General features: G+C 46.7%; 1 protein-coding gene across 1 annotated transcript in view; it reads left to right on the top strand.

The window, feature by feature from the left end:
* LOC103307309 (P-selectin-like) overlaps positions 1-17,033 on the top strand; it is a 28,529-nt gene extending 11,496 nt beyond the window's left edge. Inside the window, exons 5-7 of the mRNA XM_065566902.1 lie at positions 12,508-12,621; positions 13,088-13,134; positions 13,686-17,033. Of these exons, the coding sequence (XP_065422974.1) occupies positions 12,508-12,621; positions 13,088-13,134; positions 13,686-13,799 (275 nt within the window). The 3' untranslated portion in view covers positions 13,800-17,033. The remainder of the gene's footprint in view (positions 1-12,507; positions 12,622-13,087; positions 13,135-13,685) is intronic.
* The last annotated feature ends 2,774 nt before the right edge of the window (positions 17,034-19,807 follow it).

The following is a 19,807-nucleotide window of genomic DNA, read 5'->3' as shown; positions in this document are numbered from 1 at the left end:
AAATGCTAAGGCTGACTTTGATGTGCAGCTGTCAAAAAAATATTAGCAGATGCCACACATAACCAGTCTGACTTAGAGGACTAGGAACTGACCGAAGAGCGACTACAGACCTCAGCCTTGACAAGCTTCATGCTAGTAATGAATGGTCTGCAGCAGATTCCCCACACCCGGGGGTGGCACTGTGCATTTCCTAGACCGTGCCCAGTACTGTGGCCTCTGCAGCATGTTCTAACTGCTTGAAACCTACCCTGCTCTAGAGTGAGGCCAGCAAGAGTCACGGGCTTTGTGACGGGATCAGTAAGAACAGGAGCCGCCCAACACCTTAAGCCAAAGAGTCTGATGGATAATTTCCAACCAGAAATGCCCCTCTGAACCCCTGCATTTCCTGCATTTCTGCTCCCCGAGCGGCCGGAGCGCCAGGAGGAGGGCGGAGAGCCCGGCCGCTGCCCCGCTCTCCCCGGCCTCTCCAGGTGCCACCCCAAGCACATGCTTGGTAGACTGGTGCCTGGAGCCGGCCCTGGTGTTCCTGTCGACTAATAAACCTTCTGTTTTAATGGCTGGCTGAGAGCGGAGTTGGGGTGCAGGGCCCTTTGGCTTCCCCAGGAGCCCCGCCCAGGCGGACTCGCTGCAGGCTGCGCACGGTGAGGAAGGGGATGCTGAATGCTCTGTGGTCAGACCCAGGAAGGTCGAAGCTGTGTAAGCTTCTTGCCCTGGTGACAATATGCTCAGAGAGGGGAGGCTCCCTCGGGGTCCTGACTGGCCTCATATGGAGTAGTTCCAGAGCATCGCCCGGTAACTCCGTGACATGCCCCGACCCCTGGTAGAGCTCCTCATTCACTGCACAGCTGAGACAGCGGCGCAGAGTGAGACAGGAGCATTAGGGAGCCCGCGGCCTGCACAGTGAAGTTGGCCCTACACACACACTAAATATTGGTTTATAAATGCTGGCTGTAAAAACCGGGATGCATGGCTGCATTGTGAATGTCACAGGTCACTAAATCCAGCTGAATCCAACCCAGTTCTCAGACATTTCTCCCCTGTTATAACTGTTCCCTTGTAAATGTCAGCAGTTTATCCCAAAGTGTTTTGGCTGCAGAGGTTTTAAAGAAAACATTGCACTGAATTTTTGTTTTATACAGGGAAAAGTGTGTTTCTTCACATTTCTCATAATCAAAACTTAGCTTTGGCTTAATCTTTCCCCAAAATTTCACCTTTGCACATATAAGCAATAGCCCAATAAGCAAAAGTTTTGGAAAATTCTGAGCAACTGAAAAACCAGGACTTAGCATGGAAACCTTTAGGCATCCTTAACTGTAGAAAAAAACAAGGAGTCTGGTGGCACCTTAAAGACTAACAGATTTATTTGAGCATAAGCTTTCGTGAGTAAAAACCTCACTTCTTCGGATGCATAGAGTGAAAGTTACAGATGCAGGCATTATATACTGACACATGGAGAGCAGGGAGTTACTTCGCAAGTGGAGAACCAGTGTTGACAGGGCCAATTCAATCAGGGTGGATGCAGTCCACTCCCAATAATAGATGAGGAGGTGTCAATTCCAGGAGAGGAAAAGCTGCTTCTGTAATGAGCCAGCCACTCCCAGTCCCTATTCAAGCCCAGATTAATGGTGTTAAATTTGCAAATGAATTTTAGTTCTGCTGTTTCTCTTTGAAGTCTGTTTCTGAAGTTTTTTTGTTCAATGATAGTGACTTTTAAATCTGTAATAGAATGACCAGGGAGATTGAAGTGTTCACTTACTGGCTTATGTATGTTACCATTCCTAATGTCCGATTTGTGTCCATTTATTCTTTTGCGGAGGGACTATCCGGTTTGGCCAATGTACATGGCAGAGGGGCATTGCTGGCACATGATGGCATATATAACATTAGTGGATGTGCAGGTGAATGAGCCCTTGATGGTGTGGCTGATGTGGTTGGGTCCTCTGATGCTGTTGCCAGAGTAGATATGGGGACAGAGTGGTGTCCCTGTTCTGACTATTATCAATTTGCCTCCCAGTCAGGCCTAAAGGCTCGAGTTGGGACTCTGTCATGTAGGTTTCAGAGTAACTGCTGTGTTAGTCTGTATCCGCAAAAGAACCGGAGTACTTGTGGCACCTTAGAGACTAACAAAACGAAAGCTTATGTTCAAATAAATTTATTAGTCTCTAAGGTGCCACAAGTACTCCGGTTCTTTCTGTCATGTTGGACACTTGTACAATAGAAGATGGCCCCTCCCCTGAAAAGCTGACAATCAGACAGACACAGCGATACAGGCAAACTAGAAATAGGCACATGTCGAAAGAGCAGAGGGGGTGAGGAGTAGGAACTTCCTGTGCATGAAGGACGCACTCCAGCTGAGTGGACTGTCTGCAGCTGTCAAGTACCCAGCCCTGGCCACCCCGGGCGGGGGCCAATTAAATTGCACTTACTGGCATGGAGATTTCACGTATAACTCCAGCTGCGCCTTCTCCTGCAAGACCGGGTTTGTGCTGAATGGAGCAGAGACACTGGAGTGCACGGCCCTGGACAATGGACAGGGCGTCCCTGTGATGTTATGAGTGTAATATAATATCTCATTGAAAGGTGACATAGGGCCAGAAAGAGTTAATTAACTCACAGATTGACCTGACCCATGGCTGAACTTTAAAGACTGGTTAGGAAGATATGTAAATGAACAAAGCTTTGAAATGCAGCCTGCATTGTTAGAGATAGAAGGGGAGATGTTTGCTCAGGTCTTGTGATGTAAGGAGACAAGTCTTGTCTATTGCTATAGGTTTGATTCAAAGATCAAAAAACGAATATTAACATTTATGATGACACGAGTGAAATAGTAATATCCAAGAAGCAGTGCATACGTGGAAGAAGTTTCTGTGTGTCTGTCTGGTATCTCAGAAGTGAATCTGGCATAAGGCTCAGGAAGATGTTTCTCTAGAGCAAATTGAAGTTGGTGATCAGGTTAAAGACCGAACTGAGGAAGTAGGGGGTACAGTCCTGGTGAGTGATAAATTGTTGGCTAGTGAAGCTTGGGAAAGTCAGCCTGACCCAGGTAAAAGTGATGTAATAAGACACTATTTGTGGAAACAGCAGTTTATCTGTTAAGGGAGGGGAAGGCAAAGGAAGTTTAGATGAGCATAGGCTGCCTTCTGAGCTGATGGCTTTGTCTAATCAGCAGTTTGGGAAGGCCAGGTTAGTGGAACGTGAGTATCCCTGTACCTTACCTGTTACCAGCCTGAAGAATTGTGACAGTGAAGGAAATGTTTCTGTGACTGTTGGGGGTAATGACTTGCCTATGAAGGGAGCTACCCAATCTCCAAGCAATTGTTCATGAACAGCCATGTGTGCTAGGATAAGAGAAATAATATCCGAAGCTGTTTGTTTGTTAAAGGGAAATGTTTCTCCAGCTCTTTTCTGTTTGTAAAGCAGAGAGAAGAAGTCTTTGAAGTCTGCAAAAAGTCCATAGCTGTGCCTAGTAGGGGCGAAAAGGAATTGTTTCCATTGACTCTTAATGGTCCATTGTTGATAGTAAACAGTCTCTTATCAACCTGTCTGTACTGGGCTAGCTTGATTATCACTTCAAAAGTTTTTTTTCTCTTACTTAATTGGCCTCTCAGAGTTGGTAAGACAACTCCCACCTGTTCATGCTCTCTCTGTGTGTGTGTGTATATATATATATATATATATATATATGATGTTCCATTCTATATGCATCCGAAGAAGTGGGCTGTAGTCCACGAAAGCTTATGCTCTAATAAATTTGTTAGTCTCTAAGGTGCCACAAGTACTCCTCTTTTTTTGCTGATACAGACTAACACGGCTGCTACTCTGAAACCTGTCTTCTGAGGAAAGTGTGTTGGTACCTAGTGGCCAAAGTCTTTCAAATGAAAATGAATCCACTGAATTTGCTTTCAAAAAAAATCCACTGTGGGGAGCTTTGAGGAGATTTCAGATGGAATAAAAATTGTTAGGGAGTTTAAACAGCCCTATAAGCTTAACCAGCTTGTTGGGGAGACAATGGTGTTGGGACAGGACTGTCTCCATGTGGATTCTTTGAGTAAACAAACAGTCTGTATCTCTGGTTCAGAGGGAAGACTGGACAGCTGAATCTGCAGAGCAGAAGGACAGTTGTGCAGTGAATCCCTGGAGAATACAGGGGATGGCAGGTAAACTCTTGGCTCTAGATATTTTGGATATGACTTGTAGTCTTAGTGGACTGGACATCTGATTCCATATAGAAGCAGAGGTTGGTAATGGAAGGACAAGAGAACCTTGAATTTAACATGCTAGTGAAAATTGACAGTCTCTCTTAAGGACTGTGCGCCTGACTGTCCCCCCCTCCCAAGCCTGCATCTTGTGTTATCACTTGCATCTGTGAAAAGGAAACCAAGCAGAATTGCTGAATTTTACATGGCGGGTAGTGATCAATCTATCGGGGATCAATTTATCGCGTCTAGTATAGATGCAATAAATCGATCCCCGATCGCTCTGATGGGGGAGCGGTGGCAGTCGACCCCGCGCCGTGAGGACGTGAGGTAAGTCGACCTAAGATACATCGACTTTAGCTATGCTATTCTTGTAGCTGAAGTTGCATAACTTAGGTCGATCTCTTCCCCCACCATCCAGGGTAGACCAGGCCACACACTTTGCACAGTATAACTAACTGCACAAAATGCAGCAGAATAACGTCCTGTGTTTCAGGCTTTTATAGATTTTAAGGCCAGGGAGGGATCATTATGTACATCTACACTGACATCCTGCAGAACACAGGTCACAGACTCTCGCTTAATAATTCTTGCATCGAGCCCAGAACTTTTGAGCTAAATCACATTAGAAGCAAGAAGATGACCAAGGACAGGGTAGGCCCGTTACTCAATGAGGGGGGAAAAACAGTAACAGAAAGTGTGGAAACGGCAGAAGTGCTAAACAACTTTTTTGTTTCAGTTGTCACCAAAAAGGTTAGTAGTGATTGGACATCTAACATAGTGAATGCCAGAGAAAATGAAGTAGGATGTGAGGCTAAAATAGGGAAAAAACAAGTCAAAAATTACTTAGACAAGTTAGATGTTTTCAAATCACCAGGGCCTGATGAAATACATCCTAGAATATTCAAGGAACTGACTGAGGAGGTATCTGAGCCATTAGCAATTATCTTGGAGAAGTCATGGAAGAAGGGAGAGATTCTAGAAAACTGGAAAAGGGAAAATATAGTGCCATTCTATAAAAAGGGAAATAAGGACAACTTGGGGAATTACAGGCCAATCAACTTAACTTCAGTTCCTAGAAAGATAATGGAGCAAATAATTAAGTAATCAATTTGCAAATACCTAGAAGACAATAAGGTGATAAGTAACGGTCAGCGGGGATTTGTCAAGAACAAATCACGTCAAACCAACCTAATAGCTTTCTTTGACAGGTTAGCAAGCCTTGTGAATAGGGGAGAAGCAGTAGATGTGGTATATCTGCACTTTAGTAAGGCTTTTGATATTGTCTCACATGACCTTCTCATAAACAAACTAGGGAAATACAACCTAGATGAAGCTACTATAAGGTGGGTGCATAATTGGTTGGAACATCGTTCCCAGAGAGTAGTTATCAGTGGTTAACAGTCATGCTGGAAGGGCATAACGTGTGGGGTACCACAGGGATTGGTTCTGGGTCCAGTTCTGTTCAATATCTTCATCAATGATGGCATAGAGAGTACACTTATCAAATTTGCAGATGATACCAAGCTGGGAGGGGTGGCAAGTGCTTTGGAGGATAGGATTAAAATTCAAAATGATCTGGATAAATTGGAGAAACGGTCTAAAGTAAATAGGATGAAATTCAATAAGGACAAATGCAAAGTACTTCACTTAGGAAGGAACAATCAATCAGTTGCACACATAGAAAATGGGAAATGACTGCCTAGGAAGGAGTACTGTGGAAAGGGATCTGGGGGTCATAGTGGATCACAAGCTAAACATGAGTCAACACTAACGCTGTTGCAAAAAAAAAAAAGCAAACATAATTCTGGGACGTATTAGCAGGAGTGTTGTAAGCAAGACACAAGAAATAATTCTTCCGCTCTACCCTGCCCTGATTAGGCCTCAACTGGAGTATTGTGTCCAGTTCTTTGCGCCACATTTCAGGAAAGATGTGAACAAACTGGAGAAAGTCCAGAGAAAAGCAACAAAAAATGATTAAGGGTCTACAAAACATGACCTATGAGGGAAGATTGAAAAAATTGGGTTTGTTTAGTCTGGAGAAGAGAAGACTGATGGGGGACATAATAACAGTTTTCAAGTACATAAAAGGTTGTTACAAGGAGGAGGGAGAAAAAATTCTTCTATCTCTGAGGATAAGACAAGAGGCAATGGGCTTAAATTGCAGCAAGGGAGGTTTAAGTTGGACATTAGGAAAAACTTCCCAATTGTCAGGGCAGTTAAACACTGGAATAAATTGCCGAGGGAGGTTGTGGAATCTCCATCACTGGAGATTTTTAAGAGCAGGTTAGACAAACACCTGTCAGGGATGGTCTAGATAATACTTAGCCCTGCCATGAGTGCAGGGGACTGGACTAGGTCTTTTCCAGTCCTACAATTCTAGGATTCTATATACTATGTTGATTAAAAAAACAGCACCATACACAATCAGAATATCAGAGGTCTTACAGAAGTCTAAGAGTTAGTCTACACTAGATGTTGCTGCACCAATGTAGCGTGTGTGGTGAAGATGCTCTATGCCGACGGGAGAGCGCTCGCTCATTGGCATAATAAATACACCTCCATGAGAGGCAGCAGCTGTGTCTGTGGGAGAAGCTCTTCCGCTGACATAGCGCTGTCCACACCGGTGCTTAGGTCGGTGTAACTTGCATCGCCCCGGGGGGGTGGCTTATTCACCTCCCCGAGCGATATAACTTACACCAGGGGTCGTCAACCTTTCAGAAGTGGTGTGCCGAGTCTTCATTTATTCATTCTAATTTAAGGTTTCGTGTGCCAGTAATATATTAACGTTTTTAAAAGGTCTCTTTCTATAAGTCTATAATATATAACTAAACTATTGTTGTATGTAAAGTAAATAAGGTTTTTTAAATCTTTTAGAAGCTTCATTTAAAATTAAATTAAAATGCAGAGCCTCCCGAACCAGTGGCCAGGACCCGGGCAGTGTGAGTGCCACTGAAAATCAGCTTGTGTGCCGCCTTCGGCACGCGTGCCATAGGTTGCCTATCCCTGAGAAATACCAATGTAAGTGGTAGTGTGTACAAGCCCTAAGTGTATTATGTCAACAGTTACCTTTATCAACCAAATTAGTCATAAAAAAAACTATAGCAAGTTTGTTTGTCTGGGATTATAGCCATATTTACCAGCTGATGGTTTTCAAAGCAGGCTGGAGCCAGTGGAGCAGGTTACTGGGTTTATGAAGGGAGGTGTGGTGATCTGTGGGTTTCTTGTCTAGGGTTGGCTGTAGGGTTCCATTGTTGAAGCTGATGGTGGTGTCCAGGAAGTTGATACTAGTGTGGGAGTGTTCCCCAGAGAGTTTAATGGATGGCTGGCGGTTGTTGAAGTTGGGGTGGAAATCTACTTGGGAGTTTAAGCATTGCATTGTGCTGTGGTACTGGGAGTATCTCTCCCAGACCTGAGGAAGAGCTCTATGGAGCTCGAAATCTCATCTCTCTCACCAACAGAAGTTGGTCTAATAATAGCTATTCCCTCACCCACCTTGTCTTTCTAATATCCTGGGACTGAGACAACTACAGTGCACTCAACGTGATGGCATTTCTCTTGGTCTGTGACACAATAATCTGGAACACCACAGCCCATCAATTCCGAAGTTTCAGGGAGTATTGAAGGCATCACTGGGCAGAACTCTGTTGTTCTTGTCTGAAATCAGAAAACCCAAAGGGGGAAAAGTGGGGGACACATGGAGTGCCTGCTCTGTTTATTCATAGACTCTAGGACTGGAAGGGACCTTGAGAGGTCATCGAGTCCAGTCCCCTGCCCTCATGGCCGGACCAAATACTGTCTAGACCATCCCTGATAGACATTTATCTAACCTACTTTTAAATATCTCCAGAGATGGAGATTCTACAACCTCCCTAGGCAGTTTATTCCAGTGTTTACCCACCCTGACAGTTAGGAACAGTTAGCAGAGTAACAGTTTGGAACAAAGATCCCTCTGCAACTGTCTAAATGAAAGAACCAGTTTATGGCACCAATTAACACTTTCCAGAAGAAAAACATTCCCATCTTGTCTCTGCTCAGTCCCCCAGTAGAGTGTGACATGCTGACACTGGATGATTTATGTCCCGGGCAGGAAGAGGAGAAATAATAACAGTGGGGAAGGGAGGAGGGGAAGGCTCACAGAGCCCCTGACACAAGGAGGATGGGGGACCTGGTCTGGGGACAATGCTGGAACGAGGGTACAGCCAAAGCCCTGAGCATGCAGGGAGAATGGGGGGCCCTGGAATGGTGGAAATGGAGAGAATTATGGCACAGAGAGCTCCTGGCTTGGGGCAGAATTGGGGAGTGTAGCATGGCGGGGGGGGGTGAGAAATGGGGGAGACAGAGCTCCTGGCACAAGGGTGGGGGCTAGGGAGTCCCTGAAATAGAGGGGGATGGGAGGGTGGCCCCCAGGGACCTTGTGGGGACAGAGGGATGCAAAGAGTCCCTGGTGCATGCAATGTGCTTGACCTACAGAACCAGCAAAAATGTGGGCATCCCTCTAGTTTAGCCCCTGAAGAGTCCAACCCAAACCCACAAAGGGTTGAGCAGAGTCAGGATGAAGTTGTATGCTCAGTAATAGGTTGTAATTGAGTGTTTGCTTTGCAATAGTGCTTAGAGGCCTCAACCAACATGTGGGGTCCACTGTGCTAGGCCCTGTACACTAGAGCTGGCGGTTTCAGTTTGTGAGAAGTTTCATTATTTCAGAATTGGCTTCATTCCAAATCGAGACGGATCAGGACTGCACCAGCGCCAGGGACCCGAGGGCTTCCAGAGTCCCAGAGGCCAGTTACAAGTAGAGCAGCCTGGGGAGTCACTGGCCCAGGACTCTAGAGGCCCTGGGATTTCCAGCCCGGGGCAGTCTGCATGTTGGAGCGACCCCAGAGCTCCACCCCTGGGAGCTGGTCCTGGAACTTCCAGGCTTCCAGCTCCATGGCAGGGACACTGGAAGCGCCAAGAGCCCTGGCTCGAGCAGGGAGCCGAGCAGACAACAAGAGCCCCTAGAGACCTGGCTCTGCCACAGTGTGGGGAGCCCACCCGCCCCGAGACTCGACTCCCGACTCCCCGAGCTGGGGCTCGCAGGACACAAGAATGGCCAGACTGGGTGAGACCAAAGGTCCAGCTAGTCCAGTGTCCGGCCTTCTGACAGTGGCCAGTGCCAGGTGCCCCAGAGGGAATGAACAGAATGGGCATCATCCAGTGATCCGTCTCCTGTCGCTCATTCCCAGCTTCTGGCATCCCCATCCCTGCCCATCCTGGCTAATAGCTATTGATGGACCATCCTCCAGGCACTTATCTGGTTCCCTGTGGCTCTTGGAACACCAACAGAAACCGGTGTGTGTTTTGACGAAAGTGGAGTCAAATCTGTAGTAGATTTGGTGAATCAGTTCTCTTCAGTGCATTGGCATTTTCAGTCTAAGCTAAGTTTTGCCAGAACATTCGCAATCAGCTCTACTGTAGATGGACATAGTGCGAGAGCCCCTGAGCCAAAGAATTTACACTCTAAACAGACAAGACAGACAAAAGGGGAAGATCGGGCAGACGTCCTAACAGTAGATTGGGAAGTGAGACACAGAGAGATTAAAGGACTAAATCCACACAGGGCTTTAGGTCCTTAAATCCAACATCTGGGGGCCATGGAGATCCTCAAAACCCCTGCTCAGCTGTCGCCTGGCTCTGGAGCTGCTGAAGTTTCCACCAGTAAAACCAGTGCTAAAGACTTGCTGACACTCTCTCGCTATGCTGTAAGCACAGCCCTGCCCAGAATAACGGTTTTCCCCGATCCTCACTCCCCTGCCCTTGCCAGCAGAAGTGCATCACTTCTCAGAACTGCCCATTCCACGTTCTTCAGTGAATCCCATTTTTCTGTAACAAAGGAGAATTGGCTACCCTCTCTCTTGCCCTGCATTGGGCTGGTGAAGGGAAATAGGTCTCAAGAAGGGTTTGAATGTAAGGAATTTGGCAGGTGTGTCAGGCTTACACAAGGTTCAGGTATGTCGTCACATTGTTGGAGGGGGTTTGTCTAGACTGAAGCTTCTGGGGTTACCTGCTCACTAAACAGAGCAGAAAAGTCTTGACATGCACAATACAGCTCTATATGGGGCCAAACAAAAGAACATCCATTTAAACTCTTAACAAGCAGGAGAAACTAAACATCAGGACTGGCGAGATTCATTTTATACATCTGCCCTTGTTTGCTGGCACATTGAACTGTTTCTCAATGAAGGTGCCATCATCTGCGTTTCTCTTTCTGCAGAAATTACCCACCTGATGGTGAAACAAACCCCAACCAGTGTCAGTGATTTCAAAGGCTCAGAACTTACCACGAAGTGTACATTCAAGACAGTCAATAACCACAGCACCATGTATGTGCGATGGTATAACTATGGGACTGAGGGACTAAAGAAAGAGCTGGTGAATGAGAGCGGTGTGATCATAACCCTGCATTTGGACAATGGGTTTGCCTCTCTCACTTTGAAGAATGCGAATTCATCTCATACAGGACCCTATGTGTGTGAGGTAGGGAAGATAGCAAGGAACCTCTCTGGGACTGGAACAGGAACCCAAGTGCTGGATTTTCCTACCTGATCTTCTTGGGGAAATGGAGGCGAGTGAGTGAGAACAAGAGCACACATCTCCTGGAAGGTCTTGAGTGTCTTCAGTTCCACCTTCAATGGGAGCTGAGGGTGCTCCATGCCTGCCCAGAAGCACTAAACTCCTTGCAAGATAGAGCCCTGCAGGATGGTATTAAGGGGGAACAATGTTTCCATTTTAGGTCCTTTACAGCCAAATGTTTCACATGGCCTCAAATTAGTCTCTAAACGTATGCTTGCTCATGTTGCATACACACACATTGGTACATTCAAAGCCTGCCTGCGTGCCTGGAATCTGGAATTTGTGAGAGATAACAGGGTAGTTAGACATGAATTCATGTCTGATTTGTGGATGGGTGAAACCTGGGGCTGCTTCTTATGTCAGATCCGGTTCACATAAGGATCCATATTGCAGGAGGCAACTTCTCCAGACTGAACATTCGGGGGAGTGGGGAGATGGTTTGCTGGTCTTGCCAGGCATCATAAAGCTATGAATGGAACTAAGTGAAAGCATCACGTTAACCTCTAATAAGCAGAGAATGTTAAATGGCCAGGCTGGGAAAAGGACACAAAATACTGGAGAGGGAGACATTTATTTTAATATATCCTCAGTCAACAGCCATTTACGGATGTGATTTTGGTAAAAATGGCAGTGGAAATGGAACCAGAGTGACCATCCATGGTAAATAGCAGCATTTTCCTCTCAGATCTTCACTGTATTTCCTAGGGAAGAATAAGGACTAGGAAAGGAAGAGCTAATGCCAATACTTTGCATGGGGTGATATTGATGGGACAGGAGTTGCTGGCAAATAGAAGGAGAAGGCAAAGCTATGGAGAGATTTGCAGTGAGAAGTCAGTGATTCCCGGTGGCTTTCCAGATCCTGCCCATCTCTTTTTTTTTTTTTTTTGTCATCCAAATACTTACAACCCCCCCCCCTTCCTGATGTCCCTCGCACAGCAGCACAGCATTGCTACCCACCAGAATTCTCTGAGCCACTGGGTGATGGGTGAATCACAAAGGGTTCAGAGGTTCAGAGAAGCACCTCCAGGTTGAGAAGATCTTCTCGCCCGTATTGAGCAATCAGTTTCACCATGACAGGCTCTCTCATAAGAAGATTTCCAGCATTTTCCAATTTTGAGTGGGATGGAAATGCCTCTCGGTATATTGCTGATTCTGCTTTCAGTCTTGGACAAAAACAAGAAGTGTCTAGAGAACAGCCCTAAAAACCAACTCACAGCAGTAGCGCTATTGTAAGCTGCAGTGTTTTGGACCATAACTGTCTTTCTTTTTTTTTAAATGAGGGAAATCTTGTTGAACCTCAGCACAGGTTCCAGTTTAATTCTGGGTGAGGGTGTAAGCTAGTCCTTACTTTATCCTAACTGATTAGCTCATTGCAAATACCATCTTCTGACAAATGAATCCAGCAGGTTGGTGTCGGTTATTATTCTTCCAGTAGTGGTGGAGCAGCGACCCAGTTTGCCTTTTCTCCTTCGGCTGTTCTGCCGCGGGACTCCTTGGGTGGTGGTAGTCTAGTGACCCTAGCTCACAGCGTCGTCCCCTGCCCCTATCCAGCAGGACTCCTGTAGAGGTGGTAATGCATGACCGAAACTATCTTGTTTTTCCCTAGAACTAGTGGTGATGGGGATGCACTAACTCAACTTGCCCTGCCTCTGTAGCCCCGTCTAGTAGGACAGCAGCTAATTAATGTTTCTTTCAACAGCACATGACCAAAGGCCAATGAGCTCTTACATTGTCCCTGGGGCTGCAGCTGGGACACTTCTCTTCTTGCTGGTGCTCGGTATCCTTTTGTGGAGATGGAGACCATGCTCCAAAGGTAAGATTTACTTGGACAATAAATGTAAGCAAGTTCTGTATGAGGGGAGCTCATAGGATGCCGATAGAGTCTTCTTCGTGTTCTTCCTTTAGCTGAATAAAGAGTAATTTGGGGAATTTTTGCCATCGAACATATAGCAGTGGTGGTGAACTGGCAGCCCTAGTTAGTGAAGTCTCATACCTAAGAACAGATGCCACCTGGGCAATGATAGGACTATTCTATGTCTCCTCCCTGACTTGAGGAAGCACCTCAAGGTGTGCAAGGTGCATTCAGTCTCCACGTCTATTCCACCTTTGGCTGGATTGCCAATAAAGTCACCAATTATTGGCAATTGCTCGGGTGGGAACGTGTGGGCTGTAGATACTGCTCCACTATGAACTAACGAGACTGACCACTAACTCATTTAAGTGACCCAAAAAGTCATCAGAGAATAACCAGCTTTGCCACAACTTCATTTTTTTTCCAGAACCACTTCAAAGCAGGTCAGAGGCAGAGATGAATCAGATGGAGACGGTGAGTTGGAGAGCTTATCATAAGAGCGCGTTTAATTTTTCTCTCTAGCATAGGGGAACTGGGTGTTGAGCATCAATTCCAGGAATACAAGGTAATAAAGAAATCGGTTCTCCTTTTACAGACTGCAGCTCCAAGAACTTCAGGGTAACAGAAAATGCAGCACTAGTCCTGGATAGGATCAGGAGTGGTACGACATTTAAAAGTTAGAGGGGATCAAGAATTAGCCTTAGAGCAAAGATAAAGATGACATAAATTAGTGATTGCACAGAATCTTCAGCGATAATAGAGAATGCAGCATTGGTTCTAGGCAGTGGGACTGGGAAACCTCAAAATACTGGAGAATGCAGCATTTGCTCCATGAACTTTAGAGGTGTTTCATAATCAGAATACAGCTTCCTAAAAAGTCAGCACACTCTTTTACAGTGCCTGTGTCAGTGGAAGATGGTCTAGCATTATAATAGTATGATATGGGCATCACTAACAATTTACTTCAGACCTTGCAAAGCAGAAAGGAACGAGCAGTCTTCACTCATTTTCCTCTTGCTTTGCAGTCTTCTCCACCAGCTGATGACGTGACTTACCTTAACTTGAACTTCCACAAAAGCCATGCAAAAGCAGAGGAAAACGTTAATATATATGCAAATGTCAACCGTTATCATCACTAGGGGAAGAGCTAGTGGGAATTAACAGAGGGGTAACCAGCATTTCACATGTCCATTAAATGCAAGTCTCCATAAAACAACGAATTAGCTGTTAGAAAAGGATGTCCTTGGAGATCAAAGTCCTCTAGTTATGAACAGAGCAGGTAGCAGTGCAAGATTCCCTAGTTTCCTGCTCCACCAACATGCCTCAATTCTGATCTGGAGAGACCAATTCTGTGGGCAAACGGAGAGTTCTGCTAACCCATCTACTCTTGGCCTAAGAGCTGCAATCAGATTGTAGCAACTTTTAGTAGCTATTTACCAGCTCTGTATTTGAACAAGTGACCGAGAGCCAAGCCCTTGAGCCATGAAGTATGGAAAATGTTGCCATCTTGTCGTGAGAAGCGCTGTCCTCCGCTGAAGATGCCAAATGTGCTGAATGAGGAAGGAAAAGCCTCCGAAGAGCCATGCTCCCTACACTGGAGGATGTACAATAATGCTGATAAAACTCAAGAGCAATGTCCCATACTTTCATGAATGAAACTGACATGATTGTTGAATCTTTCTAAGCACAAAGCAGCTTCTCTGTTGGGAGTGAATTCAGCTTCCCTGGATTCCACCCACTTAAGAGCCAAATAACAACAATGTGAATTGCTTCGCCAGCAGATTTTAAATATTAACTAAAGCTTTTACAGCAAGTTTAGGCCAGGATTAAGTGTGTGCAATTGCACTGATTGAAATGGAGTTGTACCTACTTACACCAGGAATGGATTTGTCCCCGTGTGTCTGCGTGGCTTTACTGTAAATTTAAAAAGGAAATGTGTAATTTAAAAAAAAGCATCATTTCTAGTGGTGTAAGTAGATTGTGCTTTTAGATAATAATTAATAATAATTTTAGAGAACCCCCCGGGAAAAATAACCCAAAGGGGCTGTTGGGCTCCCAAAAATGGAGAGACGCTCAAAAAATCATCAGGAGTGTCTTTGAAAATCTTCCCATAATGCATTGATTTTTATGACTACTGCAGATGCATGAGATATAACCTGTGCAGATCACAACTCATGGATGCCATAAGGATACAACCAGAAGAAACAGCACAGCAACCATGTGAACACCTGCAAAATGTTCTGCTTATTATTAATACCTGCATCAATTCATTATTAACTAATACATGGCATCACCAGTTTTCAAGCCTGAACTCCCAAAAGAAAAGACAGCTATCGAATTGCATTGTGATTGCACCAAGACTGGGTTTGGTCCCCTTATGTGGGGTAGGTCTTTAGCCACAAGTTTCATTAATGCAAACGATGGGTTATTCAGTGGTAACTGTTGTTCATTGGGTATATGGCCTCTGCAGATCCACCCAGGGCAAATCTGCAGAGGCAGTCCTTCCAGAAGAAGAACTGGGTGACTAAATACCCACCATGAACACCACATATGCTGGGTGGAGACCAAATTCAAGCCTGGCTGAAGTCATTAAGGTTTTCAACCATTTACACCAAGACTCTACATATGCCTTACAATATAGATAAGAATGGCCATGCTGCGTCAGATCAATGCTTCATCTCGCCCAGTATCCTGTCTTTGACCAGTGCCAGATACTTCAGAGGGAATGAACAGTACAGAGTAATTTCAAGTGATCTATCCCCTGTTGTCTAGTCCCCCCTTATGACAGTTGGAGGTTGAGAGACACCACACTGAATGACTAAGCTGTGTACAAAATATACAGTGGTTGCCCTAAACATTACAGCTTATAGCAGAATTACTGCTAATGGTTTAGGCCATTACTATACAATACTGCATTGTAAGGGGCTTGACTCACCACCTGCAGCACCTCCTGCTGGTCGTCCTCAGGGAATTAGCTCTCCCAGCATCTGGAGCGCCCTCTGCAGGCTGGTGATCCGCCTTACCGCTGGCCCCATGTCCCTTCGAAGATCCCGGTGCCCCATTTACCTGGGGTGCTGCCCCTCTGGCAGTAACCCCTCACAGTCTCAGGATCTCCCCCTCCCAGGGGAACCCCCACCCCCTATCCCCACTTTGTCTCAGTGTTCGGCTACTGACAGTCCCCATCTAGCCCCCTGCTCACTGGAGCGGACTGCAGTATAAGCCACTCATCATAGGCAAAGGGGGTTCACACCTGCTGCCTCTGCCTACCCATGGGCTGCCCCCTGCAACCCAATACCTAATGGGCCTTACCAGCCCTGCAGCCTGGGGCTTTCCTAGGCCGGAGCTCCCCAGCTCCCTAGGCCTTTCCCCAGCCCTGCTCCAATCTAGGTTCCCTTCTTGGCACCTTGCAGCCAGGCCCTTCTCCCTCTACAGGCAGAGAAGACTGCCTGGGCCTCTGACTCACAGCCTTTTATAGGGGCCAGCTGGGCCTGATTGGGGCATGGCCCCGGCTGAGCCTACTTTGAAGAGGGAGAGTTTGGCAGGAAATCAGCAGTTCATCAATGTTGATAAAAACCACTCATTACCAAAAACAAATTCTTTTATTCGTGGTCTTTCTTCTTTCCACTATGAAATTAATTATTCCATTATTTTAAAAGCAGCGTATTTGAGTAAAAGGTAGGGTTTCCAGAAGCTGGTAATGCTCCTACTTATACAGCCCAAAATGCCATTTGCCTTCTTGGCAACAAGGGCACACTGTTGACTCATATCCAACTTCTCATCCAATGTAACTCCTAGGTCGTTTTCTGCAGAACTGCTGCATAGCCAGTCAGTCCCTAGTTTGTAACAGTACATGGGATTCTTCCATCCTAAGTGCAGGACTCTGCACTTGTCCTTGTTGAACCTCATCAGATTTCTTTTGGCCCAATCTTCTAATTAAAAAAACCTATTGAGTTAATTTTCTGATCAGCAGATACAGTAGTAGAAGTAAAAAGAAGAAATGTTTGTGATTTCCCCTAAAGGCTTCTTTCAAGCAGTGATCTATTGGATGTAGGAGGATGAGGATACAGGCCTTATAGGGGACTTCAGCAGGATCCACCCCCCAGGACCATGTTTTGAAAATGCCTAGGGCAAGTTGGCACCAGGGGTGGCAGGATTGTATAATTTTTGGTGGTGCCCCTAACGGGATCAAGTCCCACCCCCTCGACACTTGCTTTGTAAGCCAATATATATTTTTTAAAATAATGTAAAAATGTGAGGGCTCTGGGGTGGGACTGGGTATGAAGGGTTCATGGTACAGGAGGGGGCTCTGGGGTGGGGCTGGGGATGATGGGCTTGGGGTGTGGGAGGGGGCTCAGGGCTAGGGCAGAGGCTTGAGATGTGGGGGTGAGGACTGCGGGGTGGGGCTGGGTACAAGGGGTTCATGGTGCAGGAGGGGGCTCAGGGCTGGGGCAGAGGGTTGGGGTGCAGGGGGTGAGAGTTCTGGCTGCAGGTGCGGGCTCTGGGGTGGAGCAGGGTGGGGAATGAAGAGTTTGGGGTGCAGACAGGCTACCCCTGGCTGGGGAAAGAGAAGAGGACACTCACCTCGCATCACTGTCACTGCACATGCTCCTAGGGCCCCTCTCAGGTCCAGGAAACAGCCTCGAACCCCTGTGGTGGGTGCAGGGGGGAGCTGCCATCATATGTGCATCTCCCCCCTGCTGCTGCCCCTCACTGGGGGTGGGGGATGGGGCTGCCCCTTGCCCAGCGTGGGGCAGGAGCAGTGACTGTATGTGGTGGGGGGCCCTGTGCTGGTGAAGGGTCCCGCTGGAAAGGGGAAGGGTCTGTCCGAGGCGGAAGGGCAGGGGCAGGGTCAGCCTGGGTCAGCCTGCCCTAGCACTAGTGGTTGGGGGGCGCTAGGACCCTGCGGCGGCAGTTGATGCCGGGAGCCGGCAGAGCAGAGTGGGGGGGGGGGGGGCAAGTGCTGATGGACGGACAGAGCTGACTCAGAGGTGATGCTCCGAGTGAATATGCAGCCAGGGCTGAAGCTTAGATAGAGACTTTAGGGCACTGTCTAATTACCCCTCTCTGAGCAGCCGCCGCTACTTGTCAGTCTCCCGTTCTTGTACCGACGGCCCAAAAGGAGATGGAACAAAAGCAGAGCTCAGGAGCAGGGGAAACTGACTCCTGGAGTTTTGGGCACTAAGGGAAATGGATTCAAATATCTGAGCAAACACCCTGGAATTCTAGATCTTTCTCCTGTCCCTCCAAGCCTCACACCTGGATGCACAATGGGTGAAATCCTGACCTCACTGAAGTCAGCTGGAACTTTGCATGGCACTCTGTCATAAACAGATAGTTAAGGGTTAATTCCTCTTTTACCTGTACGGGGTTAAGAAGTTCACATAGCCTAACTGACACCTGATCAGAGGAACCAATGGGGGGACAAGATGTTTCAAAAGAGGAAGGAGGGAAATCAGTTCTTTGTCTGTTCTGTAGGTGTGTGCCGGAGTGAAAAGATCCGGGAATCAGCCATCTAACATTTCTTAAAAGTAGTAAGTGTTTAGAGAAGGAAGGTATTAGATTATGTTTATTTTCTTTTGTGACTTTCTTTTTACATAGAGGGATAATCAAATTGGGTTTCTTTTGTGTAACTAAGGTTCTGCCCAGAGGGACATCCTCTGTGTTTTAAATCTGTTGTCTGTGAGAGTAGCTTGCATGCTACTCTCACAGAGGTATTCCTTTCACCCTTTTTTCTTTAATTAAAAGTCTTCTTTTAAGAAGCTGATTGATTTTTCCTTGTTTTAAGATCCAAGGGTTTGTTTGGATGTGGACTCACCAGGAATTGGTGGGAGGTGAATCAGTCCTAATCCTGCCAGGGAAAGGGGGATAAAGACTGGGGAGATATTTTGGGGGGGAAGACAGAGGGTATGTTTACACTACGGGATTACTCCGATTTTACAGGATTCGATTTTTGGTAACAGATTGTATAAAGTCTAGTGCATGTGGCCACGCTAAGCACATTAATTCGGCGGTGTGCATCCATGTACCGAGGCTAGCATCAACTTCTGGAGTGTTGCACTGTGGGTAGATATCCCATAACTATCCCATATTTCCCGCAGTCTCCCTCGCCCATTGGAATTCTGGGTTGAGATCCCAATGCCTGATAGGGCAAAAAACATTGTCGGGGGTGCATGTCGTCAGGGTGCATGTCGTCAGGCCCCTCTCTCCCTCAGTGAAAGCAATGGCAGACAACCGTTTCATGCCTTTTTTCCTGGGTGAACTGTGCAGATGCCACACGACGGCAAGCATGGAGCCCACTCAGCTCAAGACAGCAGTCATGAACATTGTAAACACCTCGCGCATTATCGTGCAGTTTATGCTGAACCAGAACCTGCAAAACCAGGTGAGGAGGAGGTGGCGACAGCAGCGCGGCGATGAGACCGATGAGGACATGGACACAGAATTCTCTCAAACCATGGGCCCCGATGCTTTAGCGATCATGTTGTTAATGGGGCAGGTTATAGCTGTGGAATGCCGTTTCTGGGTCCGGGAAACAAGCACAGACTGGTGGGATCGCATAGTGTTGCAGGTGTGGGATGATTCCCAGTGGCTGCGAAACTTTCGCATGCGTAAGGGCACTTTCATGGAACTTTGTGACTTGCTTTCCCGTGCCAAGATGAGAGCAGCCCTCACAGTTGAGAAGCGAGTGGCGATAGCCCTGTGGAAGCTTGCAATGCCAGACAGCTACCGGTCAGTCGGGAATCGATTTAGAGTGGGCAAATCTACTGTGGGGGCTGCTGTGATGCAAGTAGCCAAAGCAATCACTGAACTGCTGCTACCAAAGGTAGTGACTCTGGGAAATGTGCAGGTCATAGTGGATGGCTTTGCTGCAATGGGATTCCCTAACTAAGGTGGGGCGATAGATGGAACCCATATCCTTATCTTGGCACCGGAGCACCAGGGCAGTCAGTACATAAATCACAAGGGGTACTTTTCAATGGTGCTGCAAGCATTGGTGGATCACAAGGGATGTTTCACCAACATCAACGTGGGATGGCCGGGAAGGGTTCATGATGCTCGTGTCTTCAGGAACACTAGTCTGTTTAAATGGCTGCAGCAAGGGATTTACTTCCCAGACCAGAAAATAACTGTTGGGGATGTTGAGATG

Source organism: Chrysemys picta, chromosome 14 (assembly GCF_011386835.1).
Source record: "Chrysemys picta bellii isolate R12L10 chromosome 14, ASM1138683v2, whole genome shotgun sequence".
In the NCBI taxonomy this organism is placed as follows: domain Eukaryota; kingdom Metazoa; phylum Chordata; order Testudines; family Emydidae; genus Chrysemys; species Chrysemys picta.
Note: the sequence above shows the minus strand (reverse complement) of the source record. Positions and strands in the feature narration are given on the sequence as shown.